Source organism: Platichthys flesus, chromosome 6 (genome assembly GCF_949316205.1).
Source record: "Platichthys flesus chromosome 6, fPlaFle2.1, whole genome shotgun sequence".
Taxonomy (NCBI): Eukaryota; Metazoa; Chordata; class Actinopteri; order Pleuronectiformes; family Pleuronectidae; genus Platichthys; species Platichthys flesus.
This window is the reverse complement of record NC_084950.1, coordinates 2,812,281-2,837,995: the sequence shown is the minus strand read 5'-3', so window position 1 is coordinate 2,837,995 and position 25,715 is coordinate 2,812,281. Positions and strand designations below refer to the sequence as shown.

The 25,715-nt window shown below is 45.1% G+C and overlaps 2 protein-coding genes across 3 annotated transcripts; both read right to left on the bottom strand.

Moving 5' to 3' along the window:
- Positions 1–426: 426 nt before the first annotated feature.
- On the bottom strand, positions 427–15,365 carry snrkb (SNF related kinase b). Its single transcript, XM_062390788.1, has 5 exons — positions 15,178–15,365; positions 13,002–13,361; positions 12,522–12,916; positions 5,308–5,449; positions 427–4,056 (listed from the first exon to the last, which is right to left on the bottom strand). Exons 2-5 carry the CDS (start codon positions 13,235–13,237, stop codon positions 3,027–3,029), a joined length of 1,803 nt encoding a protein of 600 aa, XP_062246772.1. The 5' UTR covers positions 13,238–13,361; positions 15,178–15,365; the 3' UTR covers positions 427–3,026.
- A 991-nt stretch (positions 15,366–16,356) lies between these two features.
- Positions 16,357–24,722, bottom strand: LOC133955803 (E3 ISG15--protein ligase HERC5-like). 2 transcript variants are annotated; one of them, XM_062390827.1, is made up of 23 exons: positions 24,463–24,722; positions 24,041–24,161; positions 23,840–23,916; positions 23,268–23,489; positions 22,853–22,944; positions 22,244–22,374; positions 21,989–22,113; positions 21,832–21,908; positions 21,645–21,751; positions 21,458–21,517; positions 21,226–21,331; positions 20,892–21,084; positions 20,439–20,587; positions 20,122–20,238; positions 19,908–20,006; positions 19,555–19,725; positions 19,323–19,463; positions 19,010–19,176; positions 18,806–18,872; positions 18,628–18,698; positions 17,963–18,146; positions 17,725–17,827; positions 16,357–17,409 (listed from the first exon to the last, which is right to left on the bottom strand). In XM_062390827.1, exons 1-23 carry the CDS (start codon positions 24,680–24,682, stop codon positions 17,198–17,200), a joined length of 3,012 nt encoding a protein of 1,003 aa, XP_062246811.1. In that variant the 5' UTR covers positions 24,683–24,722; the 3' UTR covers positions 16,357–17,197. The 2 variants fall into 2 exon arrangements, with proteins under 2 accessions (XP_062246811.1, XP_062246812.1); XM_062390828.1 differs by having other exon boundaries at positions 19,555–19,722.
- Positions 24,723–25,715: the final 993 nt, after the last annotated feature.

Here is a 25,715-nt window from a genome sequence, read left to right as displayed (position 1 = left end):
TCATTTTTTTCTAAATAAAAAAACCATTATGAGAATCGATAGATTAATTGATAATAAAAACAATTAAGATTTGTATATGATCACGTGAACATCGGCTGTTTATCTCGAAGTAGGGAATGAAGGATTATCCCAGTGTAGTGAAGTGATAGAAGAAGTACTGAGAAGTACTACGAAAATATACTGCAGTGATGTTAATAAACTCACTGCTTTAAAAAAACACTACTTCAACTATAATTGGATAAAAGTTAAATTCGTCCAAATGATCGAATTAGTGTTTTTCTTTTCATGTGTGAGATATTTGGATAATTTTAAATTTCTAGACCTCAATATTTTAAACTTTCTCCATGTTCACTCACTTTAATCCAGCTGCTGGTTTTTTGTTGCTTTTCTTTCTAGTGTCTGTGTGAAATAAACACGCCTCACAAATGTTTTCTATTTATTTAATCCATTTTAATAAATAAATACAGAAAATAGGTCCCTGGCTCCAGTGGAGACGTGGTCCTGGTTGTTATTCGGGTCAGCAGACAGGCGGAGCAGAGGCCGGCTGCAGTCACACAGCAGTAATGAGATTTCATCTCTCGTCTGCACACGTTTGATGCTTCCACAGACGATGAAATGCGAATAAATAATCAGATTTCACGTATCGTCCGCCATTTATAGAGACAGCGCCCGACCCATCACGGGTCACAAGTCAAAAAATCCAATTTGATGAACCCACAAAGCTGCAGTGACCGACGGGAATCATCTCAGTTCAGGTGTTAGAGAGACTTTGCTTCCTGTACAGCTTTGGCCTCCTGCTGCTGTGCAAGCCTCACGTCCGGGGTCGAGGAGACGGAAACACACAGCGGTAGAATAACACCACACACGGACTCCTCAGCTACACAACACTGTCTGTGCCTCGAGCACCTGGAGGTACAGTTACACCAGGACCAGGTCCCGACAGACCCAAGACACACGGAGGTATTTTGTGATAAATAACAGTAACAACATGCACAAAGTCACATTATCTCTTCGGTTAATTAACATCTCTGTCACATTTATAAAAAAAAAAAGAAAAACTGAGGAACTTCTTCCAAAATAAAACTGTTATCATCTAAGTTCAGTGTCGTTAGAAAGTACAGGTTCAAATAAGGTGGAAGACCTGCATCCGTATCAATGGTCCAATAAACAGCATCATACATACGCTAGGACGAGTCAATATATCAATAAGAGAATAATTATATCATCTCAGGCTTCAGCATATATAACATCATATATCATATTATAGATTGTGTATTAAAGATAGACGACATCTCCACTTCCTGTTTGTATGAAAGTGAAGCCAAAATATCAGAAAATACCAATAACGTGAACGAATTACAAAATCTGAAAGTGAAATCAGTAAGTCCTTCTCTCAAAGTGAAAAAAAACACTCGTGAATTAAGAGAGGAATAAAAAAAAAGCACCCGTACACACACTCGTCCAATCACGAGTCAGTCTCAGCTGTCAATCATGACGTTTCACCCTGTTGTTACATCATCAGATAACTAATAAAGATCAAACTTATCTGAAACATCTGTGTGATAGAAAAATACCTAAAGTGACAGAATCAATCTTTGAGAAAAATGTATTTCTTCACGTTCCATCAGCTAACATGGAGGTGTCTTTGACCTATATTGCAGCTGGCCACCAGGGGGCGAACGAGATGATTTGGCTTCACTTCTGTCGTCCATCTTTATTCACAGTCTGTGCATCATATCTCATATATTTATATATCTAACAGTCTCAGTCTGTGTGAAGTTTATATTAAAAGCTTTTGAAGCAACACGAGACGCAGGTTGTGCAAAGGGAAGAGGAAACGTCTCAACGTTTATTCTAATACGTTATAAAATATGAAACCATGGTTCTACTAAGTGCACGTGCGAGAACATTCCGACCTTTCCACGGCTTCCTGCAGTCGGATCCAAAATGATCAGTGTAGGCACCTTGAGAACAAAGGACAGACGATGGCGTCTTCAGTTCAAACAGCTGCAGGCGTCTCGGCCGCTCTGTGGCTGCTCCTGGATCAGGTTCTACTGAAGCTGGTTTCAGACACGCACCGACATTCACCACAAATCATCCGGAGCGGCTGCACGTGAGAACACACACGTCCGGGTCAGTCGCTCCGGATATTTTCTGGAACTTCTCCTACCAGCACTGCCCCCCCCCCCCCCCAAGTGTGTGAGCCAATGTGAAGACTACAGCAGGGACGAAAAGCAGGAAAGCCGGGGGGGGGGAGTTGATGACGTTTATAATCACACAATGGACGCCAAACTGGAAAAACACAAAAATCTAGAGCGGTGTCTTGATCCACATTTAGGAACCGACTGTGTCACAGCTTTCATCCCAGAAACAAACCGTTCTCTAAAGAGTGGAGGACGTGATGAGACGTCTGATGTTTGAGTTTCAGGCTTCAACTAAAGGGAACAGATAACTGGTTTCAAACCAGCACTTACTGCTGTTTACTAGCGAGGGACATTAAGACGGTCGTGAGGTTGAGTTTCAAACCCAAAGACTTGTGGAGTGTTCGCTGTGGGACGAGTGGAGCGTGCGTCTCCCTGAGGACGAAGGAGGCGTCACGAGGAGAGGACGCTGACGAAGACGTCAACTTGAAAAGACGAAGAGGCTCGAGAGCTTTTGGAGGAGAAGGGCCGATGCAGAAATTCTAAATCACTGTGATTTCCGCAGCAGATTTCAAACGCCACGTCCTGCCTCCTGCTGCTCTGCACAGGCCCCGCCCCCTCTTCAATCCTCCTTCTGCACATGTGAAAGACAAACTCTGGAAAACGTCCAGACCTCCATCAGTCCATGTCTGAAACGATATAGGTCTGAACACGTGAGCGTGAGGCTGCAGAGCGAGTGTTAGTGTGAGGCTGCCCACGGCCCCGGCTCTCAGCAGGGAGCTGCCACGTCACAGGGTTCGAGCTCCGCCCACCGCATGCCAAACAGCCGGCGTGTCCACGGTGGTCGAGCGGCACGTCCCAGGTCGCGCCCCGGCTGGGTCACACTCACAGCACGTGGCAGCAGTTGTACTGAGCCAGCGGCAGGATCTTGGGCTTGTTGTGTGCCGGCATGTTGAGGGCCAGAGCCTTCTCACACAGAGGGAACTGGAAGAGTCGCTCACGCAGCTTCAGGCTGTGTCGCTTCCCCTGCTCCACCCGCGGCGCCGCCTCCCCCAGTGCATTGTGGGGCTGCGATCTGTCCGTCATCAGGTCGTCTCGAGCCCCGTCCTCGGTTTTGTCCTCTCCCTCTCTCGCTGCCTCTTTGCAGTCGAGGCTGGCGGAGGACGCAGGGATGGAGGGAGGCGGTTTGTTGGTGTTGTTGTTAGGCTCCGCCTCCTCCTCCTCCACCTCCTCCTCCTCCTCCTCCTCCTCTGCAGTGGAGTCTGGTTGCCCCTGACAACACGGGACCAACCCCGGCAGGGACCATGATGGGACTTCAGGAGTTTCACCGACCGACTTGTCTCCGTGACTCACGGGTTGGTCTGAAATCACACAGCCACTGTCTCTAATCTCTATTTCCATCTTCACGTCTGCTTCCTCCTCCTCTTCCTCCTCTATTGTCTCCGCTGAGCTTCCTGACTCTTCCTCTCCCATGACGTGATCTTCAAGCATCTGCCCAGCTTCTGTCTCTGGGTCGGCCACTAACAGAGACGGCAAACGTTCTCCTTCTTCCTCCTCTTCCTCCTCCTCTTCCTCCTCCTCTTCCTCCTCCTCTTCCTCACAGATCTGCTGCAGTGCAGGCAGGTTCTTGGGAACCGGAGGCTCCTCGGGGGGAGGTGGACGGAGGGTGAGGGTGAGGCTCGGCTGCCAGGGCCCGGGGAAAGCCGGCTGAGGTGGGGGCCTCGCAGCCAGCAGGTCCCCGCACTCGGGGACTCCTGAGCGGGGGGAGCTGAGGGACAGGGCCCCCGAGAGCCAGTGGGGCGGGGCCTCGGGGCTGAGCAGCGCGTTCTCCAGACCCCGCAGCCAATCGTGGGCCTGGATCTCCTCAAGCGAGGCTCGACCACACGGATCCTTCTGCAGCATCCTGGAGATCAGGCTGAGAGCACAGACAGAAGGATTAGTTGTTTTGTAAAGAGGACACGAGGTGATCATCAGAGTCAGTGACCTGATTCAGATCTTCTTCATCCCCACACTTAACTATGAATGTTACAGAAATAGCTTGAAAGCCATAAAGTCTGATGACCAGAAGCTTGTTCTGTTCTCCGCTGCACATTTTCTCAAAGCAGCATCATGTGACCGAGTCATCTGATGTTGCAGGACGAGTTCAGATCATCCACAAAACACTAAATTTAGGTTCTTTATGCAAGAACTGCACAAAGATACAGTTGATCCACACGTGCAACTTTCTTTATTGTGTTGTTATCTATGACTGTGTCACCAGGGAATAAGAAGTGTTGTGCTTTGTTTTCACAGACGATGCCTTGGCCTCTTCTTCCTGTTCCTGACTATTCCTCTGTTGCTCACTTGCAGCATTTCGGTTTTTCTGTGTCCCAGTTTACCCTGTAGTCCTGTGAGCTGAGGACAGTGTGTGTGTGTGTGTGTGTGAGATGTATAAAGAGTGTGTCCGTGTCTTTGACTGTTTAAGTTTTAAAACAACATCAGTATTTAACAGATGGACACACACACACACACACTCTGTTTGGTGTTCTCTGTATTTGCAGCAGCTGACAGCAGTGTGTGAGGGAACCAGGGCCCTGAGAGGATCCAGTGAAATGTACGTTAATGAGATGATGTTACGGTCAGTAACTCGTTAAGACGGAGCCGCCCACCAGGTCTGAGGAACAGTCAGAGTGAGTCTTCACATGGAGAATCGACTTAGTCACGAAGTAGAAGACAGTCACGCTGCTGTCTGTGGTTTGACCTTCGAGGAGATTTCCCGTGAAACTCGGTGGAAGGATGCAGCAGAAACAGATCAGGAAACAACCCATGTCAATTTAGAGAGGATCCAAATAAATGGGCGGATCCAAGATTAATGTTTTTTCCGTTCTCTGCAGCTTTTCCCACAGAACTCAGTGCACGTGCACGAACACACACACAATAAACCAATTTGTCATGTGAGAGAAGGAACTGTGTTGATGCCACTGGCAGGTTCTCACACAACTGCAGCTGAAGCCATGAGGTCAAGTTAAACTGTGCAGCGTCTGAGCTAAACACCAAGTTAGCAGTTGCATTTAATCATTAATTACGAGGTAGAAAGATGTTTTTATATTATATGTTTGTTGATTTCTCATGGTTCTTGATCTTCACATGTTGCAGGTGAAGCGTGTGATCGTCCCTCGGTACTCACTCTCTGCAGTCGCCTGACACTCGCTCGGGGATGGAGTAGCGACAGTCCAGGATCATGACCAGAGTCTCGCTGTCGTTGGTTTCCTGAAAGGGAGGAACTCCACACACCAGCATGTACAGGATCACCCCCAGAGACCAGATATCTGGAACACACACACACACACACACACACAGAGAGAGACACAAAAATTAGCCCTAAATAGCAAATCATCTCAGGCCTTAAAATAGCCGAGCACCCTCTCTCTACATTCTGATCATATTTAGAATTCTGTGAGCTTCGTCGTTCAGGACGGACATTTAAAAATACTCGGCCCTTTTTAAATTTGACTCTAAAAACACACAGAGGTTATTTAATGAAGCGGGCGAGACATGAAGGTGAAAATCAGATTCTGTCCCATAAATCTACATGAAGGGATCAGCTGTGGATCGAGGTCGAAGAGAGAGCAGCGGTGAAATAAACCGTCCTGCCGCCTGGACAGAGAGGTCAGAGGTCGGGGAGGGAGTGGCCTCCTCGCTGAGGCCTCAAGGTCACGTTGGATTATTCCTCAGTGAACTGGCAGGAAAAATAAAAGAGGAAATGTGCAGGAGTAACAGATGGATGTCCGGTTTTACAAGTTTGAAGTGTGAGGGTTGAAGCTGCACACGCCCGGGCTCAGTGCACGCACACATGCACACGCACACATGCACACACACACATGCACACGCACACCGGCATGCTGACAGTGTGTTCTTTTCCTGTCTCCTCCCTTTCCTTCCCCTCCACCCTCCCTCCTCTGTCTTGTACTCGGACGCAGCGAGAGGGGTAACCATGTGAGAACAGCCTGAACCAGGCGAGGAAACGCACACACACACACACTCAACCACACACACACACAATTACACACGGAGGAAAGGGAGCTGAGGGCCGTGACAAACAGAGGCCTTGTTGTGTTGCCGTTCTATTCTGAGAAGGATCCTTCTTTTCCTTTTTACGTTGTCTCCTTGTGTTTCACCCAAACACTGGAGACCAGATCACTGCTCGCTGTGTGTGTCGCATTGTGTGTCGACTCTGACGTGACAACCTGAAGTAGAACAGATCTCACAGCGGATCAGATAAAGAAACGCTGCCTCTGCTGAGATCTCTGAGTCTGTGTCAGGAGGCAGTGAGAGACGAGGGCCCCGCGGCTCGAGACACAACAAGGTTTCATATCGGTTGTTGAGTTTTGTCGACAGCAGAATGCGTTTGTCAAACACCTGATTTGTCAATAAAGTTCTTCACGATTGTGATTTCCAAACACTGTGGTTCCCTCAGACCCGCGTCCATCTGGAGACTCTCACACGTCCCGGTGTGTGAGGACCAGTCGGCTCCTGTCCCACTTCACACTCATGAGGGTCCAAACAACGGCCCTCAGTTCTCGCCATACAATGGAAAACTCACGTGCACGCTCCCGGGGCGCGCTCGTCTCCGTCCGGAGGAGCGTTATGCAACAGGGAGGAGAAGCTGCTGACGACTGGGAGAGAGCTTCTCTCTGCTCGCTGGGGAATATCACACATTCTCACCACACTGTAGTGCTGAGTGCACACAACACAAAACACACACAAAACACACACACACCTAGTTCATACTCTGACCCTTTAAAAGAGTCTGGATGCATATGAGCTAAATCTAAAATTGCCAAGACATTCATCAGTAAAATTTCAGAGTTAAGAAGAAGGGCGGGTGGGGGGGTGGTGGTTCTGGGTCTGAGGGCCCCCTGTGGCCCCTGTTAGGCTCCGCCTCCTGTGAAGTGCACATTTAAAGACCAAATGCGTCACTGAGGGTCAACAATGTGGCCCCGATCCAAAGGGTCTTCCTGGATCAGTCAAAGCACGCAGCCCTACAGAGGGGAGTGGCCCTCACTTATGAAACAGCTGATGATGATAAACGAAGCCGTTTCTCAGGATCTTCACAAATGTCATTACTCTGATATGATCACTGATCCAGATGAAGCTGGACTGTGGCTGCAGGCGAACACAGAGGCATCGTTGTCACTATATGAATTTATGTCATCAACTTATAAACGTGAACATGACCAGATAATTGTGTCCTGACCTTTTCTGGACTTTCCCACATGAAGAAGCAGGAGATTGTCGGAGTCTCATCGGCCCGTTGCTCCTAAAGAGCTGAGCTGATTCTTCTAATTCACGATTTTCAAAGTAAATGCCTCCATTCATATTTCAGAGAAAACGCTGATGACCTCAGTTGATGTCACCGGCACCAAGCAGGTTATGTTTCATCTTTATCTATTCATAAGTTTGTTTGTTTGTTTGTTTGTAAGCAAGATTACACAAAAACTAAAAAAAGGGTTTTCTAGGAAAGTCGTGGAAAGGGGTCAGAGAAGAAGAAAATAAAGTTTGATCCGGATCCAGGACGATTTCACGGGAAATAATTCATCTTGATCTTGATGAATATGATTATTGTTTTGCCTTCACGAGAGGAACAAACTGTCATGTGTGAAACCAGATGAATTCGAGTTGAACCTGAACATTGAAGGTAACGTGTGTTTGACCCGAGATAAATCATTCAGAGCTCAAACATTTAAACTCAAAGTCAGAATCTATGAGGTGAATGTTTTCATGTCACACATTGTGCATAAGAAGCTCATTTATATAAAGTGTTTTATACTTTATCCCCAAATGTGAGTCGTCTGTTTTTGGACTCCGTTGCTCGGAGAGAAGATTTATTCTTAATTTCCTCCGTACAGTGTCGGTGCGTGAGATCTGAGCTCCGGAGGCTTGGAACAGTCTGTGTTTATATAAACTGTCCTGCAGCCTTCAGGTTGCAATGAAAACACTGACAAAGGGCTTTTGTCTGGAAAAGCTCTCCGGTTATGCAGCTCTGATCTAAAACGGGATGTTTATGGGGGACGTTGGATTCGCGGCTCCCATCAACCGTCCGCCCCCGAGTGGAGACGAGAGCCGTGAAGTGGTGGAAGGACGGAGAAGTCATTATTCTGAATGAAGCTCTTTGCTGCGGTTGAATGAATCACATTTACTGGAGTCAGAGGGATTTAACACAGCAGCCCGACCTCAGAGTTCATGTGCAGAACTCACTCCGGGTCTCAGATCCAGTCGAGGCTCCAGGTGGAAGGATGAAGAATGAGAGTCGTGATCAGGGGATCAGGAATCGTCCCTCTCGGCGTTTGACGTCTGACTTACAGATTTCAATAAAACTCAGTGGGAGGATGAGGACGTGGGCCAAGACTCTGAATGTTAACCCTGTAAAAGGTTTTTTATTACACACTTTCTATAACGTTGTGAGAACATTGAATTTTTCTAAAACCCTTCTGTAAATAATTCAGGGATCTTGACGAAAAAAAGTCAGGGCACTGATATCTGTGAGTATTAAATTTGAGGGACTGTTGTGATCTCCTCAACTTCTGGAAAAGCTGATGTTCCTCCCATCTCATTACATTGTTGCTGCATTGAAAGAAATTAAAGTATAAAAGTTATTATAATATGTCCTCGACTCAGTTATGGAATCAAATAATTCAATAAGTCGTCAGAATAACATCAGAAGAGAATTCAGGTAAATCAACTTAAGCTGTTTTTTAAACAACCTTAATGAGGTTGAATGTTTCATTCAACCTCATTAAGGTTGAATGAAAACTTAACCCCCCCCCACTGACTCAGGCCTCCCTCCCTTCTCATCTTCCCTTCTTTACGTAACGTGTCGGTAAGAAGAGCTTCTGTCAGAACCCCCCCAATCAGAGTCATATTTAGATTTTCCTCAGGCGGAGCACATTCACACAAACTGACAGACTCTACATGTTGAGGCCTAGAACCTGGTTCACGGACTTCTGTGGCCAAACAAACAAAACTATTTTGGCAAGAAAAGGGAAAAGTACAAGCGTTCAGCCACGAGCAGGTTGGAACAGCAGCAGGACGATGCAACACACACTGAACACACACGTACACACACGTACACACACAAAACAGACATGTACACACAGTTACAGGATGACATTATGTAATTGTAGGGAGAGGCAACGTTTATCTATGTCAAAGGCAAGAGACCCTGTGGACCTTCCTGCTTCTCCTCCACATCATATGACTTTCATCAACACACACAAACACACACACACACACACACACACACACACACAAATGCACACGCACACACACTGTACTCGAACAAACAGAGCACACATACACTGCACGGCTCCCAGAAGTGAAGGAACCACAGTGAATTAAACAGCAGCCAGTTAGTACAAGACCGAAATAGAAAAGACACAGAGAGCAGTGTGTGTGTGTGTGTGTGTGTGTGTGTGTGTTTCTAAGTGTGTGTGTGTGTGTGTGGAGATGGGTTTATGAGTCACCTTACTAAGCTGAGATCACTAAGGGACATCTCTTCCTCTGTGCAGCTCAAGATTATCTCACAGACACACACACACAAATAAATATTCATGACTGTGTGTGTGTATGTGTGTGTGTGTGTGTGTGTGTGTGGGGGGGGGGGTGATGGAAGTGTGCGTTTCTATCAGAGTGACACAATCCCCAAGACGTCCACAGGTCGAGTGGAAGAGAACAGAGAAGTGCGTTTGAGTCAAAAGGCAGAAATAGCTCACAAATGGATTTGAATGGACGTCTTCCCACGGACGCTTTTAGAAGCAGGAAGTGACGCAGCTCGTGAGTCATGTGGACGACGCAAGTGAGTCGTGGTTCTTCATCGCAGCAGCTGTTTATAGACACCTTTCCTCATTAGGATGTCTAAAAACAAACTACACTTATATAGTGTGTTGACTTGTGTACCTAAATGTTTGCAGCTTTGTTCAAACCCAGGGAAAATCCACAATTTACACAAAATAACCAGAGGGTTCACTTTGGCCAGTTAGCCAGTTGGGTTCGTTTCCCTTCCACTCTTTCTTTTGGTCACATCTTCATGTTTCGCGATTAATCATTGATATTTACGTGACAAAAATAAAACTTTGAAGACCACAACTCCCATGATCCCACGCTGCTTCACAACGTCATCAAACTGCATCTTTTGTATTTGTTTTGATTGAGACGTCCCCTAGTGGCCAAAGTTACATTTTATACTATGTTTGAAATCAAAATGAGACGATCCAAGGAATTGAGTTTCTCGTACTTGTAACCGTGTGTTCTCTCAAATGACCAGCAGAGGGCGACTCTACTGGTTTCAACATAAACTGCAAATAAAGATGGATGACACGTCTCCACTTCCTCCCAATATCCAGAAGTGAAGAGCAAAAGTCCCAAACACAAATGCTGCCATCTTCTGCACGGGTCCAAACAGAATTGAGGCCATGACGACGGAGTCATCTCAGCTGTCAATCACAAAGTTTAACCCAGAATCATCAAATGACTAATTAAAACAAAACTGATCAGAAACACTTGAACAAACCTAAAATCCCAGAAACCATCTTCAAAAAAAATAACCATTTGACTTTTCATTTTGATCCATCTGCTAACTCAGAGGAGGGGGGGTTTATAACCTGCAGCTCGCCAACAGGGGGCGATAGAGACGCTGTATTTTGGGGGGAGCCGTCAGGTCGTCCATCTTTATCTAAAGAAGTCAAGCCTCTGTATTTGAAGTGTGTTATGTGTTCAGGTCCCAGGTGTAGGTGGGTGGGCGGTGTCCTCCAGCTCTGAGGCAGGCTCCGCCCCCTGCTCCTCCAAATATGGTTATGTCTGGTTTCAAAAAACAAAGATGGCCTCAGACTCAATGCCAAACTTGAGGCTTTAAAATGGCAACTGGCAAACCGATGGGTGACGATGGGTTGAAGCTCTGATCCGCCGGCAGCGTTTCCTCTGAACAGAAACAAATACTCTGGATTTGTTTTTCACAAGAAGAACAACCGCTAATTGCCGCCGGGATCCATTTGTATTCGGCAGATGCTTTTGCCGTCAGCGGAATAAAAGTGTTTTGCCAGAATCACAGCAGAGAAGACCACCGACCCCCCCCCCACCACCACCACCCCCCCGAAGCGGACATGTTGTGTCTCATGAGACCAAAATCCCTTTTTCCATATCGTCAAATCCCACAACCTCACCTCTAATGTCTGATAATCCCCTGAGGACCGACCGCTCCACTGTGGATAAACAGGGAAGCAGGGTACTTTCTCTTACTGCTATCTGTCTTTGTCTTCCTCCCTCTCTTTCTCACACACACACACAAAGACACACACACACACAAATAATGCTTGCTATGCAGTGTCGGAGCCCGGTGGTGTTGAGCTGCAGCGTTTGGTTCCTCTGCAGAACGTGCCCAGTTGGCTCAGGACTGGCTGGCTTGATCAGACTGACCCAGATAAACACACACATGCACGCACACACTCACATTAATCCTATATGGACACAAAGACACAAACAGCGAATGCACAGTGAGCGGGAACACACACGTACATTCACACACAGATGCAAGAAAACACAGAAATGCATACACAGGGTCAAAAGGGACAAATATTCTCAACATTTAGATCTAATGTGATGAATCTGCACACACACACACAAACACACACACACACCCATGCACACACACACACACGCACACACCTGGCATACATAAAAACAATAAACCCGTCCATCTGAATTTGGCATACGGACTAGTTGGCATGTTAGCAATCTAGTCTTACCAAACATGATCACATGACTATTTTGTACAAACACATCTTCCTTGGATTATGAGATGATTCTTAAAATCCTGCAGGATGATCAAAAGCTCCAGAATTGCTACTCAATGGATTATAAAGTGAAACCTCTTCGTTAAGAATAAGAACCCTCAGGTCGTTTTCACACCTTCATGTGTTTGTTCCATTGTTTCCTTTTGATCTGGTTCCTTTTGATTTCACATTGTAATGTAGGAACTCAAAAACAGCAGTTCTGACTAACATAGACTGAAATAAAGATGGACGGCATGAAAGCCTCCTCAAAGTGAAGCCAAATAATCTACCCCCTGGTGGCCGGTTGCAGTATAGGTCATAATCCTGCCTCCTCCATGTTCGAAGATGGGACATGGACAAAACTTATAATACACGTCGGATTACTCCAAAAGATGGTTTCTGTCATTCTCGATATTTCTTATTACATATTTATATATAACACATATTTGCGCGAGCGTGTTTTCAGATGAGTTCAATTTGTTAATTGAAGCTGTAAAAGTGTCATGATTGACAGCTGAGACTGAAACCTCGACACCACGATCACAACCGGCTCATATTCCGTCTGGTTTCTTACCTACAGCCGGAGCATCGTACTCTTCCCCCAGCAGGATCTCCGGAGCCGAGTACGCCAGCGACCCGCAGCTCGTCGCCAGCATCGTCCCCGGTTGGAACAAGTTGCTGAATCCAAAGTCCGTCAGCTTCACGGCGCCCTGCTGCGGAAAGAACACCACGTTCTCGGGCTTCAGGTCCCGGTGCACCACGTGCAGCTGGTGGCAGTACGCCACAGCGCGCACTATCTGGGCGAAGTGGCGCTTGGCCGTGCCCTCGGCCACGCCGGCCTCGTGGCGGAGGATGTAGTCGTAGAGGTCGCCGCCCTCAGCCAGCTCCATGATCAGGTACAGGGTGGTGGGCGTGTCGATGACCTCGTAGAGTCGAACCACGTTGGGATGCTGCACCAGCCTCATGCACCTGAAAATAATAAAACCATCATGACGGTCGTGGCCAAGAAGTTAAGTGAGTTCAAGTTTCTGACCATGATCTTTTCTGTTCGTACCTCACTTCCTGTAAGAGGTGGCTTGACGCCATAACGTCGAGTTTGGTCTTGTCGATCATCTTGACGGCCACCAGTTGGCCAGTGTTGAAGTGACGAGCCAGTTTGACCACCGCAAAGTGGCCTCTGCCCAGCGTCCGACCCAGGTGGTACAGTCCGCTGAGGTCGGAGCGACCGGGGCTGCTCCTGAGGTCGAGGTGTCCGTCCTGCCCCGGGGTCCCCCCCTCGGACGAGTCCATGTTCGACACGTAGACTGGATTTGGACGGGAGGTGGGTACAGAGCCGGAGGGTTTACACAGAGGTACCGAGGGAAGGAGGAGGTGGAGAAGAGTCCGGTGGAGGTGCTGAGGTGTGGAGAGACGTCTGGTGAGACAACAAAGAGACGACACTGTGGAACACACAACTTTGGCCTGGAGGAAAAAGGGCTTCAATGTAGGTGAGGTCAGCTGCTGCTAATGCCTCATTACCGATATTTCATAAGACGGAGGAGAAAGAGGTTTAACTCTGAGTTAGGAACAGATTAAAATGTGTAAGATTATCGTTCTGCGAAAGCAACAGAGGGTAAAATATTCTTTCACTGTCCGAGGGGCTGTGTGTGTCTCTATCTCAAATAACATGCATGCAGCACAAATGGCTCCTCCAATCAATACTGTAACAGGAAACCTTAATGTACGTGTCTGTGTCTGTGTGTGTGTGTCATTAGTTTTGCTAAGAGGGTCAGAAGGTGTCATTAGACCTGGTGATGTCACCATGAGATTCTCCCCAGAGTAACTTTAATAATAACAATAATAATAAACTTATTTCTGCAGCACTTTTCAAATCGAGGATTATCTACACAACCAGATTTCTCATATAAACAATATGCCTCCTCACATATTCTACCATTACTGACGATATCTCATTACAACTGTTGACACTGCTCCTTCATCTCTGTCCGACCTTTTCTTCTGTATTGATGCTTTAAATATCGATTCAGCTCAGTTCATGTTGACGCCATCTTTTGTCTCATCAATGTTGTTAAAAGATTTGGGTTTTTATTGATAGCTTTTCTCTCTTGCTGAAGCTTAAGGGCAGAAGAAGTAAATATATATATATATATATGTATGTGTGTGTGTGTGTATATATGTAAATTTGATTGAGTGATTAATTGCTGAAAACCTGAGTTACAAGGTGAAAATTGTTTATATATTTGCAAGGTTATATCAAATTCGAGAGGAAAATGTAAGAGACCACTGCAAGATTATCAGTTTCTCTGGTTTTATCAGTTCTATTCTCAAAACTACTGACAACATTTCTCCCAAACTCAACAGACACTGTGTGAAATGGCTGACACACACACACACACACACACACACACACACACACACACACACACACACAGATATGCAGATTTATGACTAATCTGAGCTGGTCTCTGAGTTCTGTCCAGAGCTGACTCAACACAGGATATGGTTTTTGTTCAGAGCTCAGACTCAAAGGAAGATTCTGACGTAGAACCAAACACTTTGTCTAATGTCAGATTTTGCTTAAGAGACAATTTACCCGCTGCTCTGAAGCTGTTCTTCTTTGTGTTGCTTTCTGGAGACTTGCTTTGTTTTGAACTTCTGTTGCTCAGGGGTCAGTGCATGTGTATACACATAACCCAACACACACCCACACTGCCTGCGTGCACGTGAGTGCATCTGCACACCAGAGAAAACCCAGATACTCAACAGAGCAACATTCAAAACTGTAATAAATCAAAGTGCTCGTCTACACAGGAGAGTTTGAACGAGTTCAGCTCCATTCAAACAGTTCTCACGTAGCTCTGCTGTTGTTCTCACCACCGCCTCCTCCAGCACGTTCGAATCCCGGCTGACAGCTGCACTGGGCCGGCCGGACTCCAGCAGGCCGCACGGTTCACTTCTCACCACATCCCAAAACACTGCGTAACCCCCCCCCCACACACACACACACACTCACACTCAGCCGCTGCATCGCATCCCGCGGCTCCACACTTCAGGCTTCACGCCTCAGCTGCAGTCCGGACTCCGGTTGTCACACACACACGCGCGCACGCAACGCACGCACTGTCCTCCGGGCTGCAGCTCCAAAACAACCCGCACACCCGACCTGCGGGAAACGACCTGCGGTACACGCACCGCAGTGGAACCGCAGCAGAGATCGGCGCTAAACTCACCATCGCTGTTGCGCGGACTGTCGCACTTCTGCGTCGCGACTCGCACGCGCACTGGAGAGTCCGCTTCTCCACCAGGACGCACAGACTGCGCCGCCTCACTGCGCGGCTCCACGAGGACGCACGGCTCCTCTCTCCACATCCATCCCCGCCCCCCTCCGGGTTCGAGCTTTATGAGCGTGCACACACACACACACACACACTTGGTGTTACAGGGCTGCGTGCACGCCCCTACAGAGAGCGTGTGTCCGTCCTCCTTGTGACGTCAATACATTCCGACTCGCTCCCGAGGCTCCGGCAGCCCGCGGCCGCGCGCTTCCCCGAGAGGAGAGGGATCCAAGAAATTATACAACTGAGCGGTTTCTGTTCAGAATGTCTGATTGAACCGGATCAGCTGAGACCTTCACTCAGAACACGCCTCGTGCTCCGGACTCCACAGAGGACATGACCTGGAAAAGTTATTATCCTCAGAATTTAGATGAACATCCTGCTTCGGGTTCTATGGTGAAATACAGGATGTCAGATAATTCCCTGATCTTCTTTAACATCTGCATTTATTCCTTCATTAATTCATGCATGTGGTTGTGATCAGTGGATTTCAGTTCTTCTCTGCTCTGTCACCAGCTGATCTCATCCCTCTTTGTTTCATGTAAACACAACAACCAGCAGGATAATGGCGCCGTCTAGTGGTCACATCTCTTCCAGGCGACATTATGTAAGATAAAAACAAGATAAGATAAGTTTGGATAAGATGAATAAGATAAGATAAGACAAAAGTCCCTCGGGTTACAGCAACATGAAGCTAGTCAGGATTAAATACCAGTGAATTGGAGATATAAGAAAAATATAAAAAACATATAAATGGAGTTAAAATCTAATTTACAATAAAATCCTGTGTAGTCTCTATGGGGAGTAAAACAGTAAATACGGATGAACTCATCGTGTAAAGTTTATTTCTTTGTCTCTTTTATTGACCCACATCTGGAGGTTTATACATTTGAAAACCTTTTTCTCTGTCTGTCACCAGCTGATCACATCCCTCTTTGTTCAACCAAACACAACCAGCAGCACAATGGGAGCCTCTAGTGGTAATGTTCTCTCTGTCAACATTACACATTCACCTGCAACACGTCAACAGCAGAAGTTAAAAAAAAAACGACTTAAGTAATAAGTTATTTAAACAAATGTCAGATTGCTTTTATTATTTTTTATTATAACACAGGTTTTAATCCAGAATTCAAAGAAAGAAAAACAGTGAACACATGAACATTTGCACAATCAAAGGATGACAGCAGTTGGAACATAATAACATCCCATCGTTTATGAAAAGATACTAATATTGCTCTACATCCAACCTGAGTAATTCAGTCAACAGTTTACAGACGATATCAAAATCAATACTGTTAAATCACATATATCTTAGAATGTTAATCGTTCGATCAATAGGTCATTAGTTGCTGTTAATTTACTTTTAAATGCTCTGAAAGACTTGGATCAATTAGAAGCTTCACAGCAATTAAGGCACTCAAAGCATATTGGATCCCCTTTTTTGATTTATCGCCCAGACGCAGCCTCACAGAGAATAAACATTTCTTTCGCAGATTGGCACTAATATAACCTTTTCTTTACAGTTAATGCAGGCACCCTAATAAAATGTTTGAACAATTAATCTATAATAGGCATTGAAAGTGACTGCTGTGCACACACAAGTGTATTCTCTACAAGTTCCCAGGACAAATTTGCAGTTTAATTAAATAATGTACCTGGAAAAACATATACAAAATTATTTATCACCCCTTTTTATTTAAAACTTTATTTAAGACTTCTCATGTATTTTTACTTTGAGACATTTTTTATACAACCACTTAGTCCACTCGCCCTCATAAGAAATGTAAGCCTGTCATGTGGGCCAGTACACAGGTGCAGGTACAGTACAATGGATGGTGTTTGGTCGATTTACAAAGTGTTTTCACTACGTTCCGCCCTCTGTTCAGTGCAGAATACCTGCGGCAGAGTTCCACCCTCACTTGTAGCTTCTTCTACTGTTGCTCAGGGCCTCTGTCAGCTTGGTTTTCATAATCTCCCTGGTTGAGTATAGGGGCAGATCCAGAAAAGAGTGGCACGTGAGTGCTTCAGGGTAGAACTGGTCCTGAGAGACGTCACAGATGTACCTGGGCCTGATGGTCATGCTTTTATTGTCAAGAATAGGCAACCTTTCAAAACCGGTCACAAACCCTTGAGGAGAGAGAAGTGGTAAACAAAGACAGTCTTTAACTGATATATTTTGGTGATATCCTCAGTATAAAGCTTTGCATCTCTTCATTAGTTTATCGATTCTATCATCATCGTACACTAAACAGAAAAGTGAATATTAAAATGTTCCTGACTCTAGATTGAAGAAATCTATCTCTGCATGGTCAGATTAAAATGACCAAATAACTCTCCCTTCATTCTGAGCACATATAGAAAGTCTGGTCTAGTACATTAGTAATATAAATCATTTATCTGTCTTGATTGTGATAGTTTAACATTTTATATTGTTATACTTACATAGGAGCTTCTTCTTCTGATCCTCGGTTAGTTCATCAAAAACCTCCCAAAACATCTGCATGTTGGGGTGGTCAACATGGTACGGAAACATGTAAAGTGTGTTCTAATTAGAGGGAAATATGTTGTTAGAATAACTTGCTGTCGTAATCATTTGTAGGATTCAAATCAAGCAAATTAAAACGTTATTAATTAGTTGTAGTTGTAGACAACACAGGAACACAAGGAGTTTTGATTCTACCTGTTTCAGCGTTTTCCAGTCACAGAAGTCTTTGCCCTGCAGGACTTCCTTCAGCTCCTTTGGTCGCAAAACCTTCAACAAGTCCCGGTCGTAAACCGTGTAGAAACCTCTCTTGAACTCCAGAAACACGCTCTCCACAGTTGTGTTGAAGGCATGATTCACGTAGGCGTCCACAAACTCCTTTCTGTTAAGCAGATGATAAGTTTTAATCCAACAAACAGATTCACGCAACTCATAAATCATGACGTGCCCTCTTACACTTAAAAGTGTACTTGTGGTGTACCTCAAGGATCAATTCTGGGCCCTATTCTTTTCTTCATACATGTTTCCTCTTGGTTATAATCAACATATCACAAATTATTAAACTATCACAACCTCCTAAACCATAGTCATGGTTCTTGTTGTGAGAAAATCTCAATTTTGCGCTGCCCTCTAGTGGATTGTATTTCTTAACAACCATGGCGATGCAAAGGAAATGAAAACGTGTGCAGTGATGGTTACATCCTTTAAATGGCCACATCTCATTTTGTACATAAATCAGCCTCAACCTCTGGACAATTGACACCCCCGATATTGCGTTAAATTTTTTTTTTAAAGGGGCTTCTTAATAATTGTGTTGCACAAAATATATGAAAGTGACATTAAACTGCTTCCATGGTCCTTACTTGTTTTGACTTGTCACAGGTTTTTCAGGGTTTGTGGGATCAAGGTCAACGTCTGTCCCATCCCAGTTGATCTGTTAAGAAAGAAGAACGATATCACTGCTTTGGGAACTGATATAAATCAATCAGTTGATCTGAAGGATAAATGTGGTCAGTTATTGACCATCTGTAAAACACCTACCGTAAAATCCAAGCCCAGGCTTTCCAACTCTTCGTCTCCATATTCCTCCAGGATGGACAACAGACTCCTACAAACACAAAACAAGCAGGAATATTCAAGCATCAATGAGATTTCACTATGTTTACATTGTACTCTGAGAGAAGTACTTACAGCGCCCTACAGCAAAAGAGTATGTTATTTGAATTTTAATTTATTTTCACTTACTTTCCGACATCCAGACTGAATTCCATTAGGTCCTCCAGCGAAGGCTTCACACCGAGCAGCTTCTTGAACAGAGCCATTGAGAACGGTAGGTGTATGATGCACTGGTTGTGCAAAGCCAATCCACACAGAACTCCGAACAGGAAGTACCTGTGGTGGTTGTGTGTTGCCTGGTGTTGATGGAAGTGACAATTGAAACCATGAATCCAGTGTAGACATAGTTTAAATACTGAACTGATAAATGTTCCACGAAGAGTTAAAGTAGATAAGTAGAAAGTATATATTTGTTTTCCTGTATGTGGATTTGAAAACTTACGTTGGAAGGAAACCATGCAAGTGTTCCGGAGTCATTGAAAATGAACATCCCAGATTTGGCGGACACCAGCTCGTGAAAGACGTCATGAAAAAAGTCTCTGATGTTGACAATGCTTCGTGTAAAGTTCTGATCAAAAAAGACCTAGAAGACCAAAGCACAAAGTTTGTTACTAATATCAGAGTACACAATTCCATAATGCAAATTCTGGCCATGCTACGGCGATCACATATACCTCAAGTCTTTTTTTGTATTCCTTGTGAAGAACAGCATCCAGTTGGTCAAACGTGTCTTCTGAAATGGATGCTCGTCTCAGCTTCAGTCTAAAAAGCGGATCTTCAGCAAGCAGATAATCTGGTCCATACATGCAGTAGAAATTCCACCCCATCTTATTGTATGATTCCTGCTAAAATGAAAATGTCACTGGTTATAGATTCACATCCAACGCTGACATCTGGCTTTTGTTTGCAAAGTGAATGGATCAATCAACATTCACTTTGCCTCATGATCCAGCAGAGGGCGATCACTGACCCTCGTGTTGATCATTAAAGCTTTTTCTCATGAGGCGCAGCTCAGGACCTCAGTTACCTTGATGGTTTCAGCATACACGTCAAGAATCCATTTCTTTGATGTCAGATCCATCACAATTGGAAATCTACCAACGATAAGAGGCTCAGCACCCACCATCTAAAAAGAAAAGCGAGTAACATATTTAGATTTAAATATACATGTACTGTATGTGGCCACCATTCTGTTTTAACATGAATAGACAGGGACTGCAGCTTTGCGGGGGGTTTTTTACCCTCTGTTTCGTCTGTAAAGTCCATTGACGCAGATCCAAACCAAGAAAGTTTTGGTCCATGAGCAAATAGAAGTCGCTGTCTGGCAGCCTTTGAGACTCTGAGATCCTGCTGTTTGCCTTTAACACAGAGGTTTTATTCATTTAGTGAACAAATTCAAAAAGTAAATAAGCTTCATTTTGTAGAAAAGTTTGCAAGATTAGTACGGAGCCCCCGAAGGGTCATGGCGAGAATTCTTTACTTCCCCTTGACCCTTCGGGGGCTCCGTAGGTTGGGATTATGCTGAGTAATATTTATGGAAGTATTGAGGCATACTAACATTGTACATGTACTGGAGGACTTGTAACAGATTTCTGAAGCTGGAGCGGGGAGGATCAAGGCTTGAGGAGAGCATGTCTGAGAGAGCTTTCTTCCAAACCCTAACATATGCAGATATGGTGGAGGCTGACAGTGTCGTCCACCAGTTTCCTGAGGAAGACAACATGGACATTTAACAACTCAGCGGAGGTCAAGGACACGGCCACGTTATCGCGATTTTTGTGCGATCTGTTGGACGAAATTCTTGTAAAAATAATAGCACACGATTCGACGTAATTCCGCAGGTTTATTTGTGGGTCTCGTGAATGTGAGATTAAATTTGTGGGAAGAGAAGCATCCCAAACTTTTAGGCAGAAGAAGTACGAATAATATACACAAGGGAATAGTAAAATGCAATGCATGCCTGGTTGTGCGTAGTATCTTGCTAATGTTGCTTGTGCAGTGGTCACAGTACCTATGACCTGAAGGTTCTCAGCAGACAGCTTCAGAACGGCAGCAGCGACGGCCTGAGCGAGCTTGGTGCTCTGTGGTCGATGGAGCTTCTGGATCACGTGAAGAAGATCATTGAGAAGCAACAAGATCCTCAACCCCTCCACTCCCACTGGATCCTCAAAAGAGGGAAGCAGCTTCAGGACAGCAGCCACCACCTGTTGGTTGGAAAAAGATCCACTCATTACCTCCACCGAGGATTTCAGAAGAACTTTCTCACTTCACCTGCGAGAAGGAATCATTTCCCTTGATTAAAACAATCAAATTTAAAAAGCGACACTTAAAAAACAGTTACACACCTCTGACAAAACATCGTCCTTCCTCACCAGTCTCTTGAAAGCGAGTCGTGCAAGCGACAAGTTCACGCCGTGGTACTTTGATGAGGTCTGGAAATGTTTGTCTTTTCTAACAACACAAAGCAAAACAACGTTGGGTCCAAACCCAGGAAGTGAGAGTGAAAGTTCTCCTCATATTAGAACTTCACCAGATAAGAAAAGAAGGGATAGTCGTGCAAAGAGGTTCCGTGTTTACCTTTTCTCCAGGAAACTTTGATTCATACAAGATGCTGTGGAAAAAGTCCTGTGGATTTCCCTGTGAAGATTTAATAGCACGAGATTGGATCTTGGATTTGTGGATTGATATATTTACAGTTACAGTCATGACACCATCAGGCTCTTCAGCAAACTCCTGACCTACAGAGAACATGTCATATACTCACTGTTTTATCTTTTTCCAGGTTTTTACATCACATTCAGACGTCCATTTGTGGATCATGTCATCAAGACAAAACTGTGGGGCATTACTGACCCCGTCAGTGTTTGGCTCCTGCAAAATAAACTGGTTGAGTGTATGTGGTCATTATTATCCTTCCATCCCTGAGTGTGTCAGTGTATTAGTGTCGGTACCTCGTTAGATGAGCATGTCGCAAATGAACAGTTTCCTCCTGCGAAGATGTTTCTAATATCGGGACCATCACTGCTGCCTGGAATTAAAAAAGTACTGAGTCAAAATATCATCTCTGCCATACGTTAGGTAATTGTTCCCTCATGACTTCATTGAAACCTTGTGGCAGTTGAACGGGGAGCGGCACAGACGGATGACTCTCGCCTCCGTGGCCCAGCTGCCCTTGCTCTCCACACCCAAAGGAGTAAACCTTCTTGGTGTCTGTGGACACTAACGTGTGGTTTCTGAGGAGATAATGAATTAAAAACATCATTAGAGACACTTTGATCCCCGTTGGTTCTTCAAAGCAGGGTCTAAGCATCAATATTTGATGAAGTGAAATTCTTTAAAGAAGAAATAGTAGGTATACTGTACAGTCCACATGCGATCTCGGTGACCTTTGCCCCCAACAGCTCGGCAACAAGACGAGGACGGAGCTGATCAGAGAACGAGTTGTGCCCGAGCTGCCCGAACTGCCCCGAGCCGAACGTAAACACAGCACCACCCTGAGGAAGCAGCCAGAGGACAACGGTTCAAAGTCCCGCAGTCAATCAGGTAAGGCAGGGTTCACTGTGAGTGTGAGTCACATGTCACATGACCAGTTACACACATGTGGTAAAGTCATTGCTGGTCGTCAAGTTATAAAATCAAGAAATAAACGAGTATCGATGTCTGCGTCACTGTTTCTAAATATCAACACATCTACCTGTATAAGCAAAGTCCCAATAATACACACGCTCAACCAATCGCGAGTCAGTCTCATGCTGTCCATTATTTTTTTAACGCATACTCAATGTTTTAGTTTGGTCCATATCCCATCCACTAACATGGAGGAGGCGCAGTATATGAAATTTGCTGCAGCCAGCCACCAGGGGGCTATAAAGATGACATGACACTTTCATGTGGTATATCTTTATAGACGCCGACCAAAACACAACCTCTAAGTATAACTAAACATTTATATTACTAGCTTTTTTAAATTACCTTAGTTAGAGTAGCAGTGTGATCCTTCCCACAGGAAATGTGAACAGTTCCCTTCATGTTCAGACCTTTGACTGGAGCTGGTGTCTGTCTGTCTGTAGCAGAGAAATGAACAAGGTAGTGACATCTAGTGGTGAAGTTGCAAGTTGCAGCCTCTCTGTAAAGAGGAACCGCTCCTGATGTAAATATAAAGTATTTAAATATAAAGTATTTCAATATAATAGGCCCATTCTAGGGTAAAGAAAACAACAATTCCTACGATTTAGATAAAACACAGTAGGATTATTTTATATTCAATTTCTACCAATCGATCCTTTCACCTAAACCTCTAAGTGTTTGTAAACAGATACAACTTGTGACACCACATTGCAGTTTAACATTGATATGAATATAAATAAAGTACAAAGAGGTACAGCACCTGTTGTGTCTCCCAGCCCGAGCTGCCCACGGTCATTTCTTCCCCAGCCGAACACACCTCCACTGACAGAGAGGGCGAAGCTCTGCTCCCCCCCCGCGGCGACCTGAACCAGCGGGGTCGACGACAGAGAGCGGAGCTGCTGGGGTGAGTTGGCGAAGGGATTCCCCTGCCCGAGACCCAGCTGGCCCCTGGAGTCCTGACCCCACGTGTACACCCGGCCATCTGTGGAGAAACCACCTGTGAGATTAGTTTGGTCCATGTCCCGTCAACCAACACGGAGGAGGTAAGCTTTATGACCTGTACTGTGGCCGTCCACCAGGTGGCGCTGTGAAGCTGTCATGTCGTTCATCTTTATCAATGATTGTAAATAAAGATGGTCAACATGACGTGTCTCCAGGTTTCTGATAATTTGGGTTTTAATTGTTAATTTAAAATGAGGTGTGACGTCATGATTGACAGCCGAGGCCACTGTGCAGATCAAATAAATCTGTATTTACAATCTATGATCTTTGTATAAACTCTATGATCTCAATCAATGTATTTGTGATGTCATCAGTGTGGTGTCACTCTACCGTGAGTCAGGGCGACTGAGTGTTGACTCCCACACGCCACCTGACAAACAGGTATGTTACACAACTCCTTCATCGGCCTGAGAAAACAGAACAGAAACTAATCATCATGGTACATACTGTAATAACAATGACAAGTATTGTTATTATAACAATTCCATATCTTCATTTGAGGCTGAGCAGAAAACACCTGGTGTCTCTGACCTTGGTGTGAAGGGGGGGCGCGTGGTGTCCACACAGAGGACCGAGCCGCTGTCAGTCAGCAGGGACACTACGTCATCAGTGCAGCTCACAGCCTGGAGCTTCTCTTTGCACGCCACGAACTCTGAGGACACAAACCACAGCGGCTCATACAGAGGAACTGGGAGGAGGCTGGTTCACTGGGAGCATCACAGGTAAGAGATGAACTGGTTTCTGGTATGTAAACACATGATCGTAATACGGTCCCAGATCTCTACCTGTGGATCTACCACCTGTTTGTCAGAATTTAACTAAACATCTCATAGCAAAAGAAATAATAAAAGTGAACAAAGGAGAAAGACAGTTATATGAAAGATAACATAATATATTAATAAAGTGAGCAGGTTTAAAAAGAGTAAAGATAAATAGCAGCAGCTGTTTCTCACTCTGTTTCCCTCGGACTCTTCTTCCCTCCTTGTTCTCGTGTGTCCGGATGATAAAAGCATTTCCATTGGTCTTGATGAAGCTGAGCACACTTTGTCCCGCAGACAGGCCTCGGATGAGATAACCCGGGTTAAACTGGTGAACCCTGGCCTCTGCTGACCCGTCCACAGGGGGCTGTTTGGACCAGAAGACCCGGTGACAGTCCTCTCCCCAGGAAAACATGGTGCATGTGAGGCGTGTCCCGCAGCTCCGGCTCTTTTAAACCTCTGAAGCTGTGACAGAGAAACAAAACTGAACCTTAGTCCTCCTGTGACGTCACAGAGGGAAAACGAAACCTATACATGTGAGGAAACGAAAGTGAGTCAGAGCTATGGAGGGTCAGTGGTGCCAAACATAAAACACACAGGAACGAATGTAAACAAGTCAGGGTTTTCAGGTCTCTTGGCAAAAGCAGCCTAAAAAACTGCTAAATACCAGAACTCCAAAATATAATAACATAGTACTAGGGCCAGAAGTACAAAGAAAATGTATTTTGAGAATAAAGTGGTAATATTCTGAGGGAATAAGTCCTAATTTTACACACTCACTCACTCACTCAATCATCGTCATCCGCTTATCCGGGGTCGGGTCGCGGGGGGAGCAGCTCAAGCAGGGGGCCCCAGACTTCCCTTTCCCGGGCCACATTGACCAGCTCTGACGGGGGGATCCCGAGGCGTTCCCAGGCCAGTGTTGAGATATAATCTCTCCACCTAGTCCTGGGTCTTCCCCGAGGTCTCCTCCCCACTGGACGTGCCTGAAAAACCTCCCAAGGGAGGCGCCCAGTGGGCATCCTTATCAGCTGACTCCTTTCTAAGTAAAGGAGCAGCGGCTCTAATCCGAGTTCCTCACGGATGACTGAGCTTCTCACCCTATCCATAAGGGAGACGCCAGCCACCCTTCTGAGAAAGTTCAGAATTTTACACGAAAGTCGTAAATATTTTTAGTTATACATTTTAAATTGTAGTTATATTATATTATATATTATATATATATATTATATTTTAGTTATATTTTCAGTTATAAATTCATAGCTAAGTTGTAATATGAAATGAATAAAATAATAAAATTGTGAAAACATGTTTTCCCGTTGTATTTGGAGAATAAATTCTAAATGTTGGGGATAAATCAGTGAATGATTAATAAATTTAGATTTGGATTTCGAGAATGAAGTCAGAATGTTGAGGATATACTCGTAGTTGACCTTTTTAAAAACTAC

What these genes read in the sequence shown, in the direction of transcription:
- snrkb (XM_062390788.1), bottom strand. Translation starts at nt 13,237, where the DNA reads ATGGACTCGTCCGAGGGGGGGACCCCGGGGCAGGACGGACACCTCGAC. An exon ending in CACCTCTTACAGGAAGTGAG is followed by an intron (nt 12,917 to 13,001) that starts GTACGAACAGAA and finishes TATTATTTTCAG; the next exon opens with GTGCATGAGGCTGGTGCAGC. An exon ending in GTACGATGCTCCGGCTGTAG is followed by an intron (nt 5,450 to 12,521) that starts GTAAGAAACCAG and finishes TGTGTGTTCCAG; the next exon opens with ATATCTGGTCTCTGGGGGTG.
- LOC133955803 (XM_062390827.1), bottom strand. Translation starts at nt 24,682, where the DNA reads ATGTTTTCCTGGGGAGAGGACTGTCACCGGGTCTTCTGGTCCAAACAG. An exon ending in TCCTCCAGTACATGTACAAT is followed by an intron (nt 20,239 to 20,438) that starts GTTAGTATGCCT and finishes TCTGTGTTAAAG; the next exon opens with GCAAACAGCAGGATCTCAGA. An exon ending in CTTTACAGACGAAACAGAGG is followed by an intron (nt 20,007 to 20,121) that starts GTAAAAAACCCC and finishes TTTTCTTTTTAG; the next exon opens with ATGGTGGGTGCTGAGCCTCT.